Source organism: Ammospiza nelsoni, chromosome 20, assembly GCF_027579445.1.
Source record: "Ammospiza nelsoni isolate bAmmNel1 chromosome 20, bAmmNel1.pri, whole genome shotgun sequence".
Classification (NCBI taxonomy): Eukaryota; Metazoa; Chordata; class Aves; order Passeriformes; family Passerellidae; genus Ammospiza; species Ammospiza nelsoni.
This window is the reverse complement of record NC_080652.1, coordinates 935752-953826: the sequence shown is the minus strand read 5'-3', so window position 1 is coordinate 953826 and position 18075 is coordinate 935752. Positions and strand designations below refer to the sequence as shown.

The 18075-nt window shown below is 53.5% G+C and overlaps 1 protein-coding gene across 1 annotated transcript in view; it reads left to right on the top strand.

The window, feature by feature from the left end:
- The window catches only part of RABL6 (RAB, member RAS oncogene family like 6), a 54145-nt gene extending 42309 nt beyond the window's left edge, over positions 1-11836 (top strand). Inside the window, exons 11-15 of the mRNA XM_059486376.1 lie at positions 4054-4272; positions 4832-5180; positions 7204-7375; positions 9068-9117; positions 9762-11836. Of these exons, the coding sequence (XP_059342359.1) occupies positions 4054-4272; positions 4832-5180; positions 7204-7375; positions 9068-9117; positions 9762-9965 (994 nt within the window). The 3' untranslated portion in view covers positions 9966-11836. The remainder of the gene's footprint in view (positions 1-4053; positions 4273-4831; positions 5181-7203; positions 7376-9067; positions 9118-9761) is intronic.
- The last annotated feature ends 6239 nt before the right edge of the window (positions 11837-18075 follow it).

Below are 18075 nucleotides of genomic sequence, written 5' to 3'. Positions count from 1 at the left end.
AAGAACAAGGCCTGAGAATGACCCAGCAAGATGCATTAAGGTCTCGTGCTCATTTTGAAGCAGATACCTGAGTGTTGAGCTTACACAGCTCACCAGCATGCCTGGGTGTGCTGTAGCCAAGGGTAAGCTCCAGGACTGAGTGTCATTGAAGATGTGGCAGAAGAGTGGGCCATGTTTTGAGAATTTGTGAAATTACTTGTCCTACCCAAGAGGAATGGCCTTGTCGACTGAGCATGAGTCCTGCAGGGAGCTCTGGGAGCACCTCAGTGAAATGAGGTGCATTCACAGGGTTGGAGGCAGCTTGTGCCCATCCAGTTCAACCTCCCCCTCCTCCTGGGCTGCTCAGAACTGGTTTTCCAGAACCGTTTCCAGTTGGATTTTGAGTATCTCCAGAGAATCCACAACCTCTCTGGCAACCCACGCCAGTGCTCAGGCATGCTCTCAGTGGAAAAGTGTTTGCTTATGTTTGTGGGGAACCTCCTGAGTCACAGTTTGTGCTCCTTGCCTTTTGTCCTAGCACTGGGCAGCACCAAAAAGAGCCTGTCTCTATCTTCTTTGTACCTCCTTCAGCTGTTTAAATAACTTTATAAGGTCTTCTCAAGCCTTCTGCAGGCAGAGCAGTCCTGGCCTTCATGTGGGACATCCCTTCCTCATGTGAGCAATGCTTCAGTCAGTTAATCATCCTCATGGCCCTTCACTGGGTTCACTCTTCCTTTGCTGTGCAGTGGACTCCAGCTGTGGCCTCCCCAGTGCAAAGCAGAGGGGCAGCATCACCTCCCTGACCTGTTGGCAGTGCTTTGCCTCATAAAGACCAGGACACCATTGGCCTTCTTGGCAGCAGAGCACCTTGTTCAGCTTGTCATACCCCAGGCCTGCAGTGACGTCCTGGGTTTTGTTCAGTGACATGTTGTGGTTCTCTGACTTGCAGTAGAGAACTCCCAGATTCAGTTCCTTTACCAGTTAATTAGGAAGGTATTTCAATCTCCCAATTTGCTGTTTCAGAACTTAATTTGCTGCTCTTTAACCTGATGCCCTGAGCCAGCATGGATATGAGTGCACCAGAGGACCTAATCTGGCTCCAAAGCATCTCGCCCTTGGCTCCTGCTGGGTCAGGCAGCCTGGGTCCCTGGGGGGGCCTGAAAGCCAGTTTATGCTTTACCTGACAGTGTTCCTGATCTTTCCTTTCTGCATCCTTAGACATTTATCTTAAAGATGGATTAGATGTGTGTGTCCTTACATCTGAAGGGCTTTGAAGTGGTTCTTTGCTATTACGGATCTGTTATGGATTCCATGATGCCCAGGGAAGGTTCACAGTAGAAGACTCACATCTAGAACAGCCACGCAGGCTCATCCTGCAGCATGGGATTCCCTCAGCTTACCTGCTTTATTACAGCTTGGGTTTTTTTCTCTTTCCTTAGCCCCACAAAAGGATGTGAGAGAAGCCCTTGAGCTCCTGAGGCTGTGGGAGCACAGCCCATCTAGGTTTGAGGCTGTGAGCTCAGGTTGCATCAGGGTTTGTTTCCTCCCCAGCAGCCAATCTGTGACACACTGGAGGCTCACAGAGGACACCCCAGCAGTCTGTGTGGTCACTAGCTCAGAGCAGACCTCAGTGAGCAGCATCACTTTTGGGGGGTACCTGCACCTGCAGCCACGCTAGCTCAGCGCTCATGCCAGCTTGGCAATGCTTCAAGGGCTGCAGGGAGCGGGGCAATGTGCTTGGCTTTGCATGCTTTGCCTTCCTTCCAGCTGGAAGCTCAGGACCACAAGCTGATCGTAGTTTTGCCTTGTCAGAGCCTGTTTATAGTGAAGCAGTGATTTTCCTGATGTATATTCACTCCACTGCTCTGCTCTTCCGCTGTCGCTCAGCGATCTGTGGTGGCTGGAGATGGAGGCAGGATTCTCACTGTGGAAGGACATGACCCACTTTGGTGAGGGGCTGTACACATTGGGGTGTACTGGGAAAGCTGGGAATGCTGCAGGTCTGTGTGGAGTCTGGAAGGACAGTGGCAGAAATCTCTTAAGAGCCCCTGTGCCTAATGGAGCAGTGATGTGTTGAGGAATGGCAATGAGTCTAGTTCAGAATAATATCCTGCCATTTTTAGGATGCGACTCCATTTTCTTTTCAGTGCATTTCAAGAGAAAACCCTGCCAGTGCTTTGAAAACCTCAGGAATCACTCACTTGTCATTCCTCCAGCTTTGGGGGCTGCTTGGGCACCAGTTTTCCTCTCCTTTGTGTGGCTGGGCTGTGTGCCTCTATCCTGGCATAGTGTGAGAGCAGCAGTGTTAGTGATGAAGGGGCTCTTCAGCAGCCTGGCCCTGCTCATAGGGCACTGAGAGCAGGTCCTGAGAGCAGAGGAATCCACACCAAGAGCAGAGGGAGAGCCTGTCCTGGTCTTAGCACTCCAGCCCAGACAAGCACTGGTTGTGATCACTGCTGTCCCATTGTCACAAACAACTCCATGGTCTGTTGGCAGATGTATTAACTCTTTTAAACGATCTTGTCAAGCAGTACTCAGCCATGTAGAGGAGCCAGAGTGAGCAGCTGCCATCATCCCAGCTCTGTTTAGGGTATTTCTCATCTCACCAGCACACCATACTCCACTGTCTTCCAGTGCTTGGCCTGTGCTGGGAACACCACTTACTTCCAGTTAAAGGATTTTAGGGTTTTGTTTATGTCTGGACAATTTAATCTGTTCCAAACCATAATATGTTTTTTGTCTCTGTATAAAAAGAAGGTTGTGCTTATACCATGCAGGTGGCATCATAAAAAAGGCAGAGACTTGTGTGTGGGGTTGTCAGGAGGGAGCTGGTTATCTCTTGTGGATGAAACAAATAGAACAAGGAAAGGTGATGGCAGAGGCTCATCAGCTGAGGCTGGGGAAAATATCTATATTCCTGACATGAGCACAATTTTCAGAAAGTGTTAAAATTGAGTCCTAGGGACATTCAGACAAGAATCCTCAATTTCAGCTGCAAAGCTCTCTCAAGCTGCCTTTGAACACAGAACTGTGCTACATCCAGGGAGGCTGAAGACTCCCAGCTCTGGCAGTGTGTCCTTAGGTTAATTTAATTTGGGCAATGTTAAAGCTTGGCTGTGGTGTCTGTGTATCTGCCTGCTTCAGGGAGCACTGCAGAAATAGAAATGGTTCCAGGAAGCTAATAGCTGCCTGTGAACTCCCATAGCAGTGACAGTGTATGATCAGGTTTAATTACAGGATGTGGGGATGAAGACAGGCAGTTCCCATGGTTTGACTGACTGATCCTTGCATGGTGGATGGAGCTCCATGTTCTGATGAAGCTGTGGCAGCAGGCTTCTCTGTAGCTCTGAGGCTCATCTTCTCCAGCCACTCATTTCCAGCTTGAGGGGCAGCAGCTGCTCTGTGACACATCCTGCTGTGGCCCTTTTGGTGTGGTTCCAGTGCCACTGCTGCAGCCTGCAGGGAGCAGGTCCAGCCTGAGCTGGACAGTGGCAAGGGAGGGCTGGCGGCGCACAGAATCACAAAATCACCAGCTGGTTTGTGTTGGAAGGGACCTTAAAGCCCATCTCATTCCATCCCCTGCTATAGACAGGGACACCTTCCACTATCCCAGGCTCCATCCAGCCTGGCCTTGGGCACTTCCAGGGATCCAAGGGCAACCACAGCTTCTCTGGGCACCCTGTGCCAGGGCCTGCCCACCCTCACAGGGAACAATTCCTTCCCAATATCCTGTCTAACCCTGCCCTCCTTCAGCTTAAAGCCATTCTCCTCGTCCTGTCCCTCATGACCCTTGTACAAAGTCCCTTTCCAGCTCTATTGGAGCCCCTTTAGGCACTGGAAGGGACTCTCACACCTCCCTGGAGTCTTCTGTTCTCCAGGCCTGACTATCCTTGTTTTCAGCCTGTCCCCAAAGCAGAGGTGCTCCAACCCTTTAATCATCAGCTGCCCCAGGCTGGGGACGTGTCCCCAGAAGTTGGCTGTACAAGCCAGGCTAGTCCCAGTGTTCGTGCAGGGGCAGGCAGGTCTGTCCAGCAGCTCCTGGGGTGCTGTGTCTGACCACTCTCTGTGTTGCAGTGATGGAGAGGCGCCTGGAGGGAACCCCATGGTGGCAGGTTTCCAAGATGACGTGGATCTGGATGACAAAATCCCCAGCAGGCCAATGCCGGCAGCAGAACGGGTGCCGAGCAAGAACATCACTCTCTCCAGTGAGGAGGAGGAAGAGGAAGAGGTGAAGGATTCTAAGGTCATCCTCATATCTGATGGAGACAAAAACACAGAGCAGGAAAAAAAAAGGTACAGAGCATAGACTGAAGTGTGGGGTTGTGCTGGCAAAGCTGGCTTCCATCTTGCCACTGACTGTGTGTGGCCTTTGGGAAGTCTTGGTGTCTCTGCCTGTTCTTCAGCTGTGGGCTGGGGCTGTAGTTACTGTAGGTGTAACTGCTGTGTGTCTTACCCCATACCTTGGAGCACTGTGCTCCTATGCCAGTGGGGTGGTTCTGCATGCTTTTCCTCAAATTTGAACAAGGGCCTGGAACTAAGCACCAGAGTGGCTGTTTGTAGTGTGTGGGGAGGAGAGAGGAGTCAAGGCTTGGGTGAAGGGAGTGGAGTCACTCACCACACCCTGTGCTGGGGAATGATGTTCTCCCCACACCACATCCTGTGGGGTGAGGGTTAGGATTAGGGACACGAGGGTTATCCTCAGCCTGAGTGGTGCCTTTGGCCCCACACCGCTATAGGATGCACTGCCTTTCCCAGTGGCATGCATGATGCACCTTGAGGCAGGCTCAGCTGTTAACTGTGCCTTGCTCCACAGAACAGGGTGGACAGACTATGACAACTTGTTTCTTCTCAGGTCTTCCAGAAATTCTCTGAAACCCCAGAGTGAAGCAATTTTGACCAAAGCAACTGACCCGAAGCCTCCTGACAGTTTACCTCCCCGTTCTGGGTCTGAACGAAACAACAGCAGCAAAGGCAACACAAGCCTGGCAGCTCCTGCTGCTGCCCCCACAGCAGCAGCCCAGGCCTCAAAGGCCACTGCCCAAAGCAAAGGACTTGCTTCCAAGCAGAAAGTGGTCAAAGAGGAGAAGCCTGAGGAGTCTGACAGTGATCAAGAGGGACCAATAGCTACTCAGATGCTCTCATTCGTTATGGATGACCCAGACTTTGAAAGTGAAGATTCTGACAGCCAGAAGAAAAAGATGGTAAATAACAGCCCTGGTTGGTGTGAGCTGTGCCCAGCTGAGCTGGAAGGGTTGAGGCATTGCCCTGAGCAGAGCCTTCATCCCATCTCCCCTCCCTCTGCAGCAGTTACTAAGCAACCTGCAGAGTTTGATGTGAGCACAAATCCAGTAATGCTCTGAGTATGGAAGCCACCTGGCAGCAAGAACCCCATAGAATCACAGATCCATAGAATACCCTGAGCTGGAAGGGACCCAGAAGAATCATTGAGCCCAGCCCCTGTCCCTGCCCAGCCCCCCCAGCAGCCCCACCCTGGGCACCCCTGGCAGCGCTGCCCAAAGGCTCCTGGAGCTCTGGCAGCCTCGGGGCCGTGCCCATTCCCTGGGCAGCCTGGGCAGTGCCAGCACCCTCTGGGGGCAGAGCCTTTTCCTAATATCCAGGCTAGACCTTCCCTAACATGAAGTTTGTGTTTACAGACACAAACAAGATTTATGTTTGGGTGTTTTACTGTGCTGTTTACTCTTAGCCAGTCCAGCAGTGCAGGAGGTACGAAATGCAAAGCTCCTGGGTTTTCATGGGAACTTTAATATGCAGAAGGGTGTCTCTGCCAGAAAGAGGGAACTCCCTGCAGTCAATCCAGCAATAAAAAGGCCATCACAAAATTTGCTTGGCAAGGCCTAAAGGGAAGAAGGAAGGTCTGCTTGGGAAGGACTTTCCAGGACAGAAGCAGCTGTAAGGTCTGTGACATTCAGCACATGCCAGCAGGTGTCTGCTAAAACAGGGGTCCCCTCACACCTACCCTGTATTACAGGTGGAGAAGACACTTGTCCTGCACCTCTTCTCTGAACTGGTCAGAACTTGCTGCATGGCTTGAGATATCCCTGAGTTTGGTGACCACTTCTCACAACCTGCAGAGCAATCTCTGGAAACTGCTAGCAGTGATTTGGGATGGGCAGTGGCTGTTCAGAGGTGTCCTGATGTCTGGGTTTGCTGGTGTTCAGGGGGTTTCCCTCAGTTGTTATGATTCTGGAATCCTGTTGAAAGAGCTATTGTCACAGTTTCTTTGACATTATTTATGTGTCATGCTGTTTATTAAGTAATTTTCTATTCATTTTGCATCTTAACTTCCTGCTTTTCTTGACAATATGAAACCAAAAGTATTTGGAGCAAATTTCCATCTCTTGCGTGCTCCAGTGAGAAGGGATTGATGAGAAAGCAGCAGTGTCAAGGGATGCCTGACCCTGGGCATGTGGATGCTTTCCCACTGCAGGGTGTACTGGTCAGGCAAACCAGTACAGCCACTGCCATTGCCAGGGTGGGGGCACTGCCTGACCAGCAGCACAGTGGGGCCATTTTCCATCCATGCACAAAGATAGAAGGAAAGGTTGGATCAGATTCTGAAGAGGATGAGTTGGCAGGTATCAGAAGATCATTAAACTGATTTTCCATTCCTATCATGCAGAGGTGGAGGATTTTGGGGTAATTCCAGGCTCTGCAGCATCCCAGCTTTTAGCTCATACTGAAGGGGCAGATTTGCCCTGGGAGCACATTCCCTTTTGGCTTGATGAAGGGAATTATTCTGCAGACATACTCTGCTTCCTCAGCCCTGCTGCCTCTGGTAGCTGAGACCCACAGAGCTGCACAGCAGAAAGCATTTGTCACTCAGGGCTGGAGGGGAGTTTTCACTCTGATTGGATTTTCCCAGAACAGAGATGCCTCCCCAGGGCAGAAGGAAGCTGATGCTGGTGAGCTAACAGAGTTGAAGGTCTCATTTAATCCCTTTATATTGGGAATTTGATTTCAGCAGCCCCATGTGAAGTTTTCAGAGCACCCTTGTCAGTACCAGTGCAACTGAGGCATTTTACCAAGGCAAAAATTAGAGCTCATGAGATCCAGGACATTGATTTCCAGGCAATAACAGCTCATTTCAGCTGGCATTTCCTTCCCTCCTTCCCACCTGCTGACATCTGACATTTTTGTATGCAAAATGGTTAGAGATTTTGGTTGAAGTATTTGTTAGTGTTGTCTGCCTTTGCTTCTCTCTAGAATGAATTCCCAGTGCGAGAAGATCTCTCTGAAATATCTGATGATGATACCTCACTGGCGAAGCCACCCCAACCTGTAAAATCAACAGTCCCCTCCTTTAAACTGAAAAATGACTCAGATCTCTTTGGCTTGGGTTTGGAAGAAGCTGGTCCCAAGGAGAGCAGTGAGGAAGGTAAAGCTCACACCTTTTTTCCACTCTTCCTGCTTTTGTTTGTCAGGCATCTGGTTTTTCCAAAGTCTTTCCAGCAAACCAATTTGCACTAAATAAAATACCCTCTAACTTCATGCAGTGCCCTGTGTGAGTCTATAATCTGGTTTAGCACAGCATAAATAGCTTTTAAGTTTTTCCCCATGAGGATGAGAACTTGGCTTGTCCCTGGCACCAGCCATAGGTTATTTTTGTCCCAGCTGCAAGCAGAAGCACATCTTTCACAAGCTGCTGCTGTGTAAGCCTTCCTGCTTAGCCCTGTGTGCTTGGGAGTTGGTGTTCAGCATTGCATTGCAGTGTCCACCCCCTCCAGAATTTGGATCAACTTGAACAAAATGCTCTGACATACCCTGCCAATTTCCTCTTCTGTTTTTGAGAAAGATGGGGTGGGATCCTATTCATGCAAATAATTCCTGCTGTCTAGGCATTACTGCAAAGCTTCCTGTAGACCTGCCCCAATGTCAGCATGAAAGATGGGAATTTAAAGATTTAAGGAAGGAAAAAAGCTGTGAGCAGCACCAGAGAGCGCTCCTTGAATAGCTGTTCCAAAAGTGTGAGGAAGGTGTCACAGGCTGCCATGGTTCCATCGGCTTGTCACTCCGAGCTGCTGAACAGCAGAGCTTGAAATAGCTGTAAGTGCATCTGCAGAGGCCCAGGTCAATAATTTAGCTTCAGTTTAGATTCTTAAATAATTAAATGTGGGTTCCTCCTATCTCCTGTTTTGGTGATAAATATAAAACCGTCTCTCGGTCGTCAGTGATTGGAGCTTGACTGGCAATTAGGCTTCTCCATGGCTGCCTGTACACATCAGCTGAGGGAAAAGGTATTTGTAGGTAAGAGTGACAGTCAAACAGCACAGGTGAAAAGTGGTGCTGCTGTGAAGCCTCTTGTGAGGCAGCCAAGCAGGAGTCCCCTATTCAAGGAGGTTTTGTGCAAAGACAGTGGGCACTCAGCAACCAAGTCATCAGCCATAGTCATATCTGACGCATGTGACAGGGATGGACTCTGGGACTCATTTGGTAGTGTGAAAGTATTCACCCCTGTAGAGCAGGGATGCTTTGGGAATGTAATTTGGGAATGTAATTTCCATACACAGTGTGAGCAGCAGTGAGTGTTGGCCCGCCAGGGTGTCCCATCTGCTGATACTATGTCCTCAGTCATCCTCAGAGAAGATGCCTGGGAGGATTTCCATCAAAGGGGAGCTGTTCCCAAGAGCTCTTCTTCATTTCTGGAGATAACAATCCAGTCCCAAATTTGGCCTTTGGAACCAGTTTGTAGAGCTGGTCTCTAGATCTGTTTCTTAGTAGCTGTGACAGAGTGAATGCTAGGTCAGTGTTGATCATACAGATCATATAATGCTCATAATTAAACGAGACAGATACAGTTCAGTCAGGGTGTGAGGGCTGGGGCCTGTGTTGCTTCCCAAAGGGGCCAGTTTGGTCTGGGGTGCTGGCCTTGCCTTTGCCCAAGGGTGCCCAGGATGGAGCATTTTGTTCTCAGAAATGGGGCCAGGGCAGAATTACAGCTCTTACCATTTAAATTAAACACAATGTTTCTGGGTTGGTTTTTTTGTGTTGGTTTTGTTTTTTGGTTTTTTGGTGGGTTTTTTTTGGGGTTTGGTTTGATTTTTTTATTGTTGGTTGTTTGTTTTAACAGATAAACAAGCTTCTAAGGAGAAAAAGAAGAAGAAAAAGAAAAGCAAAGAGGTATTGTTAATTAAACAGATCTGCCGTGTTACCCACCTGCCAAGAACAGACGTGGCCTTCCGTGGTTTCCTCCTTGGGAAAGGCACTTGGTGGACTCTGTTCTGTGCCCACATCCTGCACCTCTGCTGTCTGCTTCCCAGGCTCTGCAGACCACTGAACTTCAAAGCGAGCTTATAGAGCAGTTGAATTTTGGAAAGGGAGTGTGTGAGTTTGTACAATACAGGATGAGGAAGAGCAGTGCCTCTCTGCTAGGCTGTGTTCATAGTACCATGATTTTCAAGCAGAGGGGTGCCCACAGGATACATCTCGTGGATAGTGAGGGAAGCCTGCAGGAGGCTTTCTCTGTGCCATTTAAGCCTGTCCAGTACCGTGGTGTTGTTGGGCACAAACTGTCAGAGAGACCAGTGCCCTGTATAACCCAAATGGTCTGTCTGCTCCTCTGTCCAAGCTTACAGAAGGGTCTTCAGTGCTTCAACCTGAGTAAGAGTCCTAATTCAGTTGAAGACATCCCTGCCCGTGGCACGGGGGTTGGGCTAGGTGCTTTCCAGCCCAAACCGTTCTTCAGAGTCAGGTGTCAGGGCGGTACATCCTGGGTCACTGGCGCTCTCAGAGCATTTGCTAATAAAAATGTTCTCATTTTGCAGGAAGAGGACAAGTCAGTGAAAAAGAAGAGCAAACACAAGAAGAGCAAAGAGAAGGAGGAGAGCAAAGACGAAAAAGAGAAAAAGAAAAAGAAAAAGAAGAGCAAGGAGAAAAGCAGTGAGATAGATGAACTTGAGGCCTTTCTTGGCGGAGGAGGAGCCGGCATGAGCAAACCACAGGGCGGGGGGGACTACGAGGAGCTGTAGTTTGGCTGCGAGTGGACTCTGCACCATGGCTGTCTCCATCTTCTCTGATGAGTCACCCCAGGACAGGCACAGATGTGTAAAGCTTTGGCCCTTCACTGTATGGTCTCTCAAACCAGAATGAGCAAAACAAAAGCTTTACATCTGTGTGTGCTGCTCTGGTGCATCGTTACACAAAGAAAACCAAGCTGGGATGTACGTGAGCCAGGGGAAGGTTCAGGGCATGGCTCCCAGGCCTGCTGCCTGGCTGTCAGTTTTTCTCCTTGCAGAGATGCCCCATCAGGTCACTGGCAGGCTGTGGGGCAAGGGGACCTGCCTCCTGCTCCATCCCTGCTGCATTCCACTCCTGCACACCTGAAATTCCTGTCTTGTTAAGAGGAGTGCAACAAAACATGCTGCATGAACACATCATGCTTGACTGTCTCAAGTCTTTAACTTCTTATCCTTCCTATTTTTTTAAGGAGAAAGATTATATTGGCCATTGCTTCTCCCAGCAGTTGATGAGCTTTAAGTTGAGCTTTAAGTCAAGCAGATCATGCTATGGTACAGCTCTCTAAAGCAGCAGGCGCAGGGACAGTGTGAGAGAGAGTGTGATTGTTGAAGTCGTTTGAACAGGACCTTTCTGCACAGCAGCTTAATTAGCCCTCACTGGTGCTGCTGTTGGAATTCATGAAGCCCATTGATTTCCGTGGCCCCAGTGTCTCAGACACTACATGTAAGCTGCTATGCAGTTTGGGAGGACAATGAAAAATGCAAAGCTAACCTGAAAGAGAGAAAAAAAATCAGTGCTTTTCTGCATTTTCCACCCTTGAATTTGCATATTGCAGAATCCCCTGCTGCTGGGACCTCTCAGGGACATGACTCCATGTGGAAATGAAGATATCCAGAGCTTCAGAATTGGCTACAGGGCAGTGTTGGCATGGCAAGGCATTTGCTTCTCAGGCATTTTCCAGTCAGGCTGTAAACCCTGGCTGCTGCTCTGCCGAGAGGGACCAGCACTGCAGCTCAGCAGCGTCCGTCCTGCTCCAGCCTCTGTCCATCCTGCAGCCAGCCAGTGTGCTGACTCTCCTGCCCCAAGGAGAGAGCCTCCTCTGTCCCATGAGCTTGGGAAGTCTTTTAGTTTTTGCTTTGAACTTAAACCTATGGATTAGTTCCTGCTCAGCAGCCGTTGGATGGGCACTATGGCCACCCCTTGGCACTCACCTGTGTCTCAGTCAGCAGTCCCTGTGTTTGATGGAGCTGGTCAGTTCTCTGACACCTCCTGGTTTGGGTCTGGGGTCCCTTGCTCAGCTCAGATGGTGAAGCTTCCTCCAGGTTCTGTGCATTACATTCCCCTCTTCCTTATAAGTTGATTTGAGGTTTGGTTTTGTTCTCCCTCACCCCTTTCTGTTGTAAAATGTCAGCCATGAAATCCAAACTGGAGTTTCCTTCTGCCTCCCTATAAAGCAATGTTCTATTGATCCATTAATCATTCCAGAGCTGTCTTGACCAGCAGGCATTTCCTGCTCCATTTTTCTTTTTCTTGTGCCCAAAATGCACTTGTAACCATTTCCCTATAAAACAAACTGGTTTCTTGCTGTATGAGCAGTGCATTGTTCAGGTCTGTGTGCCATTAGCATTTGCCTCTGAGCATTCCACGTGGCACTGTAGGGAAATTGCATGGGAGAGTGCAAACCTTGCACAGCCAGGGAGGAAAAGGAAGATTGAGGACTGGTCTGCTGCCCTTCTGGGCAAAGGCAGGTGGAAGTCCAAGCCTCAGCTGCTGCAGTCCCGAAAGTGCTTCTGTTCCATCAGGACTTTGGGTCATGTTCCATTTTTGCGTTGAAAAACCCTGGTACAGTCCATTCTGATTATAAAGCTCTGTTGTACACTTGTCTCTGCACATCTTCTTCTACCCCAGAGCCCCTGTGCCTGGGCTCGGGAGCTGTGTGTCCCTCCTTGTGCTGCTGTGCTCCCACACCTCATGGGAGGGGGTGCTGAATTAAAATTCATTCCAAAAAAAGGAGCTGAACATAAAACCCATGAGTTCTTTCTCCAGAATTGGTCTGCCCTGAGGGAGCTGTTGCTCCCCACAGCGTGGAGGGGCAGGGGTTTGGCTGCAGGGCCTGCACTGGTGGCCACTCCCTGTGACAGGGGCTGGCCTCGCTGTCTCTGCCTCCCGTGCCAGGTTTGCTGCTCTAGGAGCCTCCACATTCCCTGCAGCTTGCCAGCACAAGGAGCTGAGGCAAAAACAAGCAAAGATGAATCATTCTGCTCCCAAATACTCCTGTAAAAGAGAAAAGCAGATGCGCAAGGACCTGCTTACACTAGCTGGCTCTACTTGCATCGAGCCACAGGAGGGTGTGTGGCATGGTTTGGCTTCTGCAGCAGGGCCAGAGAAATCTCCACCCTGTGGTAAAGTGGGAGTGTGGAAGGGTAAAGCAACAAAAAGGCTCTTTTTATAATGCACACAATCCCAGAATGATTTAGGTTGGAAAAGACCCTAAAGCTCATTCCAGCCTCCTGCCGTGGGCAGAGGCACCTTTCAGTAGACCTGATTGCCCCAAGCCCTGTCCAGCCTGGTCTTTTTAGGCTTGGGCTTCTCCCTTTTCCAGGGAGTGCTGAACTGGTTTGAGCTACAGCGTGAGCTGTGACCCAGAGCCAGCAAGCGTGAGGGAGGGGAGAAGGAAATTGGCCTTGTTTGAGCCAGGCTTTCCCTTGCCATCCTTTCAAAGAAGCTAAATATAAAAACTATGTACGTGCCTGTCATTATGGGGAAGCTTCTGCAGGATCACAATGATATAAATAGTTACTGCAAGCATCTCTGCAGGTACCAGGGTATTTGCTTTTGGTTTTATCACTCATCAAAGAAAAAAAAATTCAAGAGCTTGAGGCTGAGGAGCTACAGTTTCTTGGAGCTAGTGCTGGTCAGAGCTGCAGGGGCTGGATTTTGAGCAGTAGGAGGGAAAAATGCAGATTTATCACTGCATTTTGCTGGGGTTGTGTACCCAGCACAGCATGGGAAGCTTCATCCATCAGGAACAGGGTAGTGCCTGCTCCCCTGCCTGCCTGGGCTCCCCAGGGCTACCAAAGTGTCTTGGCTTCCACTGTGCTAGCTTGGAGCCAGAGCACTCGGGATAAGCCAGGACAGAGCTCCAAGGGCCCCTGCTGTCCCCCAGTGTCCTCCTGGCCAGGATGGCCCAGGTGCTGTCCCATTCTCTGCAGGTGTTTGTTTGGGGAGCATTCCTTGCTGTACCCATCCCTGAGTACAGCTTCACAGCTGTTGTCACTTGGCAGCTCCTGGTGTGTGACAGTGCAGCTGCTGAGAGGGGGCAGTGGGTGCTGAGAGGGGACAGTGGGTGCTGAGAGGGGACAGTGGGTGCAGAGAGGGGCAGTGGGTGCTGAGAGGGGACAGTGGGTGCTGAGAGGGAACAGTGGGTGCTGAGAGGGGACAGTGGGTGCAGAGAGGAAACAGTGGGTGCAGAGAGGGGCAGTGGGTGCTGAGAGGGGGCAGTGGGTGCTGAGAGGGGACAGTGGGTGCTGAGAGGGGCAGTGGGTGCAGAGAGGGGCAGTGGGTGCAGAGAGGGGACAGTGGGTGCTGAGAGGGGACAGTGGGTGCAGAGAGGGGCAGTGGGTGCTGAGAGGGGACAGTGGGTGCTGAGAGGGAACAGTGGGTGCTGAGAGGGGACAGTGGGTGCAGAGAGGAAACAGTGGGTGCAGAGAGGGGACAGTGGGTGCTGAGAGGGGCGGTGGGTGCTGAGAGGGACAGTGGGTGCTGAGAGGGACAGTGGGTGCAGAGAGGGGCAGTGGGTGCTGAGAGGGGACAGTGGGTGCAGAGAGGGGCAGTGGGTGCAGAGAGGGGCAGTGGGTGCTGAGAGGGAACAGTGGGTGCAGAGAGGGGCCATGGGTGCAGTCAGACTCTGGAGTAGACTGACACTGACCTGAGCCCAGCAGGTTCCACCATGCCTGACACCCTCGTGGCTCCTCAGGTGGGAGCCAGTTTTGGGGACACCTTCCAGCTGCCCTGCACCAGTGGCCTGAAGCTGCCCATCTCTGTTCTGTGCCTGCTGTCCCCAGGATTCCTCCTGTGTGCACAGCATTCCCCTCCTGATGCCCAGGTCTCCTTGGTACAGGTGGCTGGCTCAGTCTGCTGGAAAGGTTCTTCCTTACATTAGTCTGTCCCAGTGGTTGACATAGAACTCCTCCCTGCAGGGATCCAAGCTGCTGAGCCCATGCCCAGCCCTGCAGGGCCCCAAAGGGCCCATGGCTGATACCTGGCCTGTGACTGTCAAACCAGCCCAGGACAGGCAGACAGGTCCCTGCAGGTTGTGCCACCACCACTCCAGCTGTTTCCCTGCCCATAGCAAGGGGTTGAAACTAGCTGATATTTAAGGACCCTTCCAACCCACGGAAGTCCATGATTTTATGATTCCTGTGGAAAGCTCTCCATCACCTGCTTGGTGCTCAGGAGCTGTCTGATCACTGCCATCCAGATTTATTCCTGGACAATTTCTGCTGATTTATTACTTTGCCAGGGCTCTTGTTTAAGTGCTGCTCCCTCTCCACAGCCCTTTACCAATGGGGCTCTGTCCCTGCTCCACCATTGTCCTGCTGGCCAGGGCTGGTTTTAATGATTGCCATATAATCCCTCTCCTGCTGCCCCTGGGATGGGCTGGCCTTTTCCACAGCTGTAGCTGTGTCACCAGGGCAGCCAGCCTTCCTCATCCCCCATGGTCAGTGCCAAGGGCCACATGCAAGGAGTGCCCTGATGGTGCCCTTTGAGGGATGCAGCTTTGCCCTATTCCTGTTGCTCCCACAGAGTCAGGACAAGTCTCCCTAGCTTGCCAAGGCCTGGGGTGGGAATTTGCTTCCTTCCTCCTAGCAGTGAACATGAAAAAGTCATTGGAACTTGGATTTTAGCAGGCCTCAAAATGAATGTGTAAAGCTGTGAGTGCTCTTGGAGGCTTTGGGGGGGCTGTGGGGCAACCAGGACCCCCAGCCCTGGGCTAGGATGGGCCTGGGTGGGGGCAGGGTTGGGGGCACAGTGGTTTTCTGCCTGCAATGTCCCTGCATCCAAGGGTCCAGGTGCCTGGGGAGCCCATGGTGCTTCCCTGTCCTTTGGGATGCCCCGAGCAGCCAGATGAGTGGCGGTGGGGAAATCCTGCAATAGGACGGGTTTGGGGAGCGGGGCTGTAGCCTAGCAACAGCCTCAATCATGGCATAATAAAATTAATCTAGTGCTGGCTCAGTCTGCTGCATAAAGATACCAGGGCAAGTAGCTGAGCCTTTTTAACTGGTGGGTTTGCCTCCAAAGGAACCTGCAGCATCTGTGGCATGTGTGAAGTGTTCCTGGCCCAAAGGTGCTCCACGGTGAGTATCCAGGCTTCCCCTCCCAGCCCGTGGCAGGGTGGTTGCTGAGCACAGGGAATTGTCCTCTGGCACCTTCAGTGAGCAATCCTGGGCTTCCAGGGGCTCAGGCAGACCCGGTGGGGGGAGGTGGGGTGAGGTCAGCTAAACTGGGGACTGGGGCAGCCTGTGGGAAATGGCTCCATTCCAGGTTAAAGCAGGGCTGACACCTGCACCTGTGCTTCTGCTTGGAGCTGCATGGGGATGCTGCCATGGGGCAGCTGGTCTGGGAAGCCCTTGAACCCCTGGGTACCCCGGGGTGTTGGCAGGCTCTGCCTTAGGGCAGGAGCAGGGAGGGGAGGCGGTGGTGCCGCTCTCCATGGCACAGAGGGGAGGTGGGGGTGCTGTGCTCCTGGTGGCAGGGGACACCTGCGGGTGTCAGTCCCGGATGGCTCCAGGACGGCACGGTGAGCACCCCCAGTGCCTGAGGCTGGGGCTGTGCGGCAGCCACGGCTGCAGCCCGAGCTGGTGTCTGCAGCCTGGCTGCGGGAGGAGGCAGCCGGCTGGGGGAAGAGCAGCCTTGTCCCTGGAGCCGCAGGAGAAAAGCCCTCCCCGTGGCTGTGGTGGAGGTGACAGGGTGAGGGGATGAGTTCCTGCCTGCTGGGGCCGGCACCAGTGCCAGGGCACCCCTGCAGCTGTGCGAGTGACCAGGCTCTGGCATCCCTGAGGGGAGCTGGAGGCAGGCTCAGCACCCTGCGCAGGGCACTGGCGTCAGGGCACACCGAGATCCCTCCCCACAGCCATGTGGGGCACAAGGGGATCTGGAACAGGGTGTGCCTGTGGCTCTGCTGTGGGTCAGCAGATGGATGCCCTGAGCCTGCTTTCCTGTGAGACTTTGGGGACTAACTAGTCCTTCCCAATGAACCCCAACAGGAATGTGGGGTTACAGTCTCTGTGCAGGCAGGGACTTCTCAGTAGCTGCTCAAAAGGCGCCCTTGAGTGCCACCAAAGCCCAGGGGCCTGCAGGGCAGGGTCCAGCTCCCTCCCCAGCCCCCAGGAGGGCAGCAGGGCCCAATTTCTCCTTTGGTTCACAGCTGGAGGTAGGGAGGGGATGAGAGGGAGAGAGAAGCTGAAGAGACCCTTCTGCCCCCAGCCAAGCATCACACCGATGCCAGCCAGCTTGGGAAAAGCAGAGCATCACCCGCAGGCAGGAGCTGCAGGGTGCCAGCAGCATCTCATCCCATTGCAGCTTTGCCTCTCCCAGCTGTGGGATCCCCAGGTTACCTTGGAAACAGAGGATTTCGCAGCAGCTTGCAGTGGTGCTGCCTGCGGTGGGGGCAGAGGCCCATGCCCACAGGCCTGCCCTGCCCTCTCTGTGCCCCCAGCCCTGCCTGTGCTGCTCCCCTGTCAGCCCTGCCCCAGGAGCAGGGGTGGGATGGCTGCCAGGCCCCTTCTGCTGCCCCGAGGCTGGTCCTGCAGTGGGTGCTCTGTGCCCACTCTGTGCCCCCGCTGCCCACACAGGGAGGATGGGGAACAGAGAGCCTGAGAAAATGGGAAGGTATCGAATGATCAAATATTCATCCCCACTGTGAATCGAGCAGAAGGAGGGAGTGGAGCAGCCCCAATAATTCCCGGAGTCACCACATCACATATGAGTCCCCAGCATGACAAGGCACTGGGTGCCAATCACCCCCATTTCCCACAGGGGTGTCACAGCCCACAGGGTGGGCATAGGCGGGTGCCACAGCCCCCCATCCGCATTTTGGGGTGCCCCGCACCGTTCACCCGGTGCTGGAGCCCTCACCACGGCCTGGGTGGCTGTAGCCCGTGGGGGGACCCAGCACAGCCCTGCCAGCCCCACTGCAGCCTCTTCCACGGAACCGCGTCCTGCCGGGAGCGGGCACGGCCCCGGCATCGCCCCCCGGTGCTGCGGGCGGCCCCTGACCCCTCGCGGGCCGCACTCGGGAGCGGAGCGGGAGCCCGGAGCGGCCTGAGCGGAGGCGCGGCCCAGCCCGCTCCCGGCGCGGGCATCACCCCGCGGCCGCAATCGCCCTGACACCGCTCCGTGTCTCAGGGGGCCCCGGGCACGGGCCGGCGGTGCCAGCGCCGCGCTGTCGCTTCCCATCGCGTGCCCCGATGAGCCGAGCAGCCTCTCCCTCCCTCGCTCGGCTCTGCCCTTCCCCAGCACAGCCCGCTCGGGAACGGGTCCCAGCCGTGCCGGGGACAGCGCGCCCCGCGCTGCCGGCGGGGTCTGACGGTGCCACCCCCACCCCAGCCTGCCCCGGCTCCCCGGCGGGCAGGAGCCGCCGGCCCTGGCCCTTGGGCTGCCAAGGGCACCCCTGGGGGGACACCCCGGCTCCCCAGGCTGGGCATTTTGGGGACCCGTTGGCTGCTGGGCATCTGCAAGCTGGCCACGTCCCGCTGGGCACATCCCGGAGCGCAGCGGGCCCGGGCGGGCTGGATGTGCCGGCGGGGAGGGAGGATGTGCCCTCTCGCCGCTCCTCGGTAACGCGGGGGGGATGGATGTGCCCTCTCGCCGCTCCTCGGTAACGCGGGGGGGATGGATGTGCCCTCTCGCCGCTCCTCGGTAACGCGGGGGGGATGGATGTGCCCTCTCGCCGCTCCTCGGTAACGCGCCCGGTACGGGGCAGAGGTGGAAACTGGTTTTTTGTGTTTAATGTTCTTCCAGGTATTTTTCCCCAAGCGGTTTTGGAGTTTCTCTGAGGAATCTCCTCCTTTTGCTTTCTCAGAGTGGCCCATGTTGGCTTCCCGGCATTACCCGAGCAGT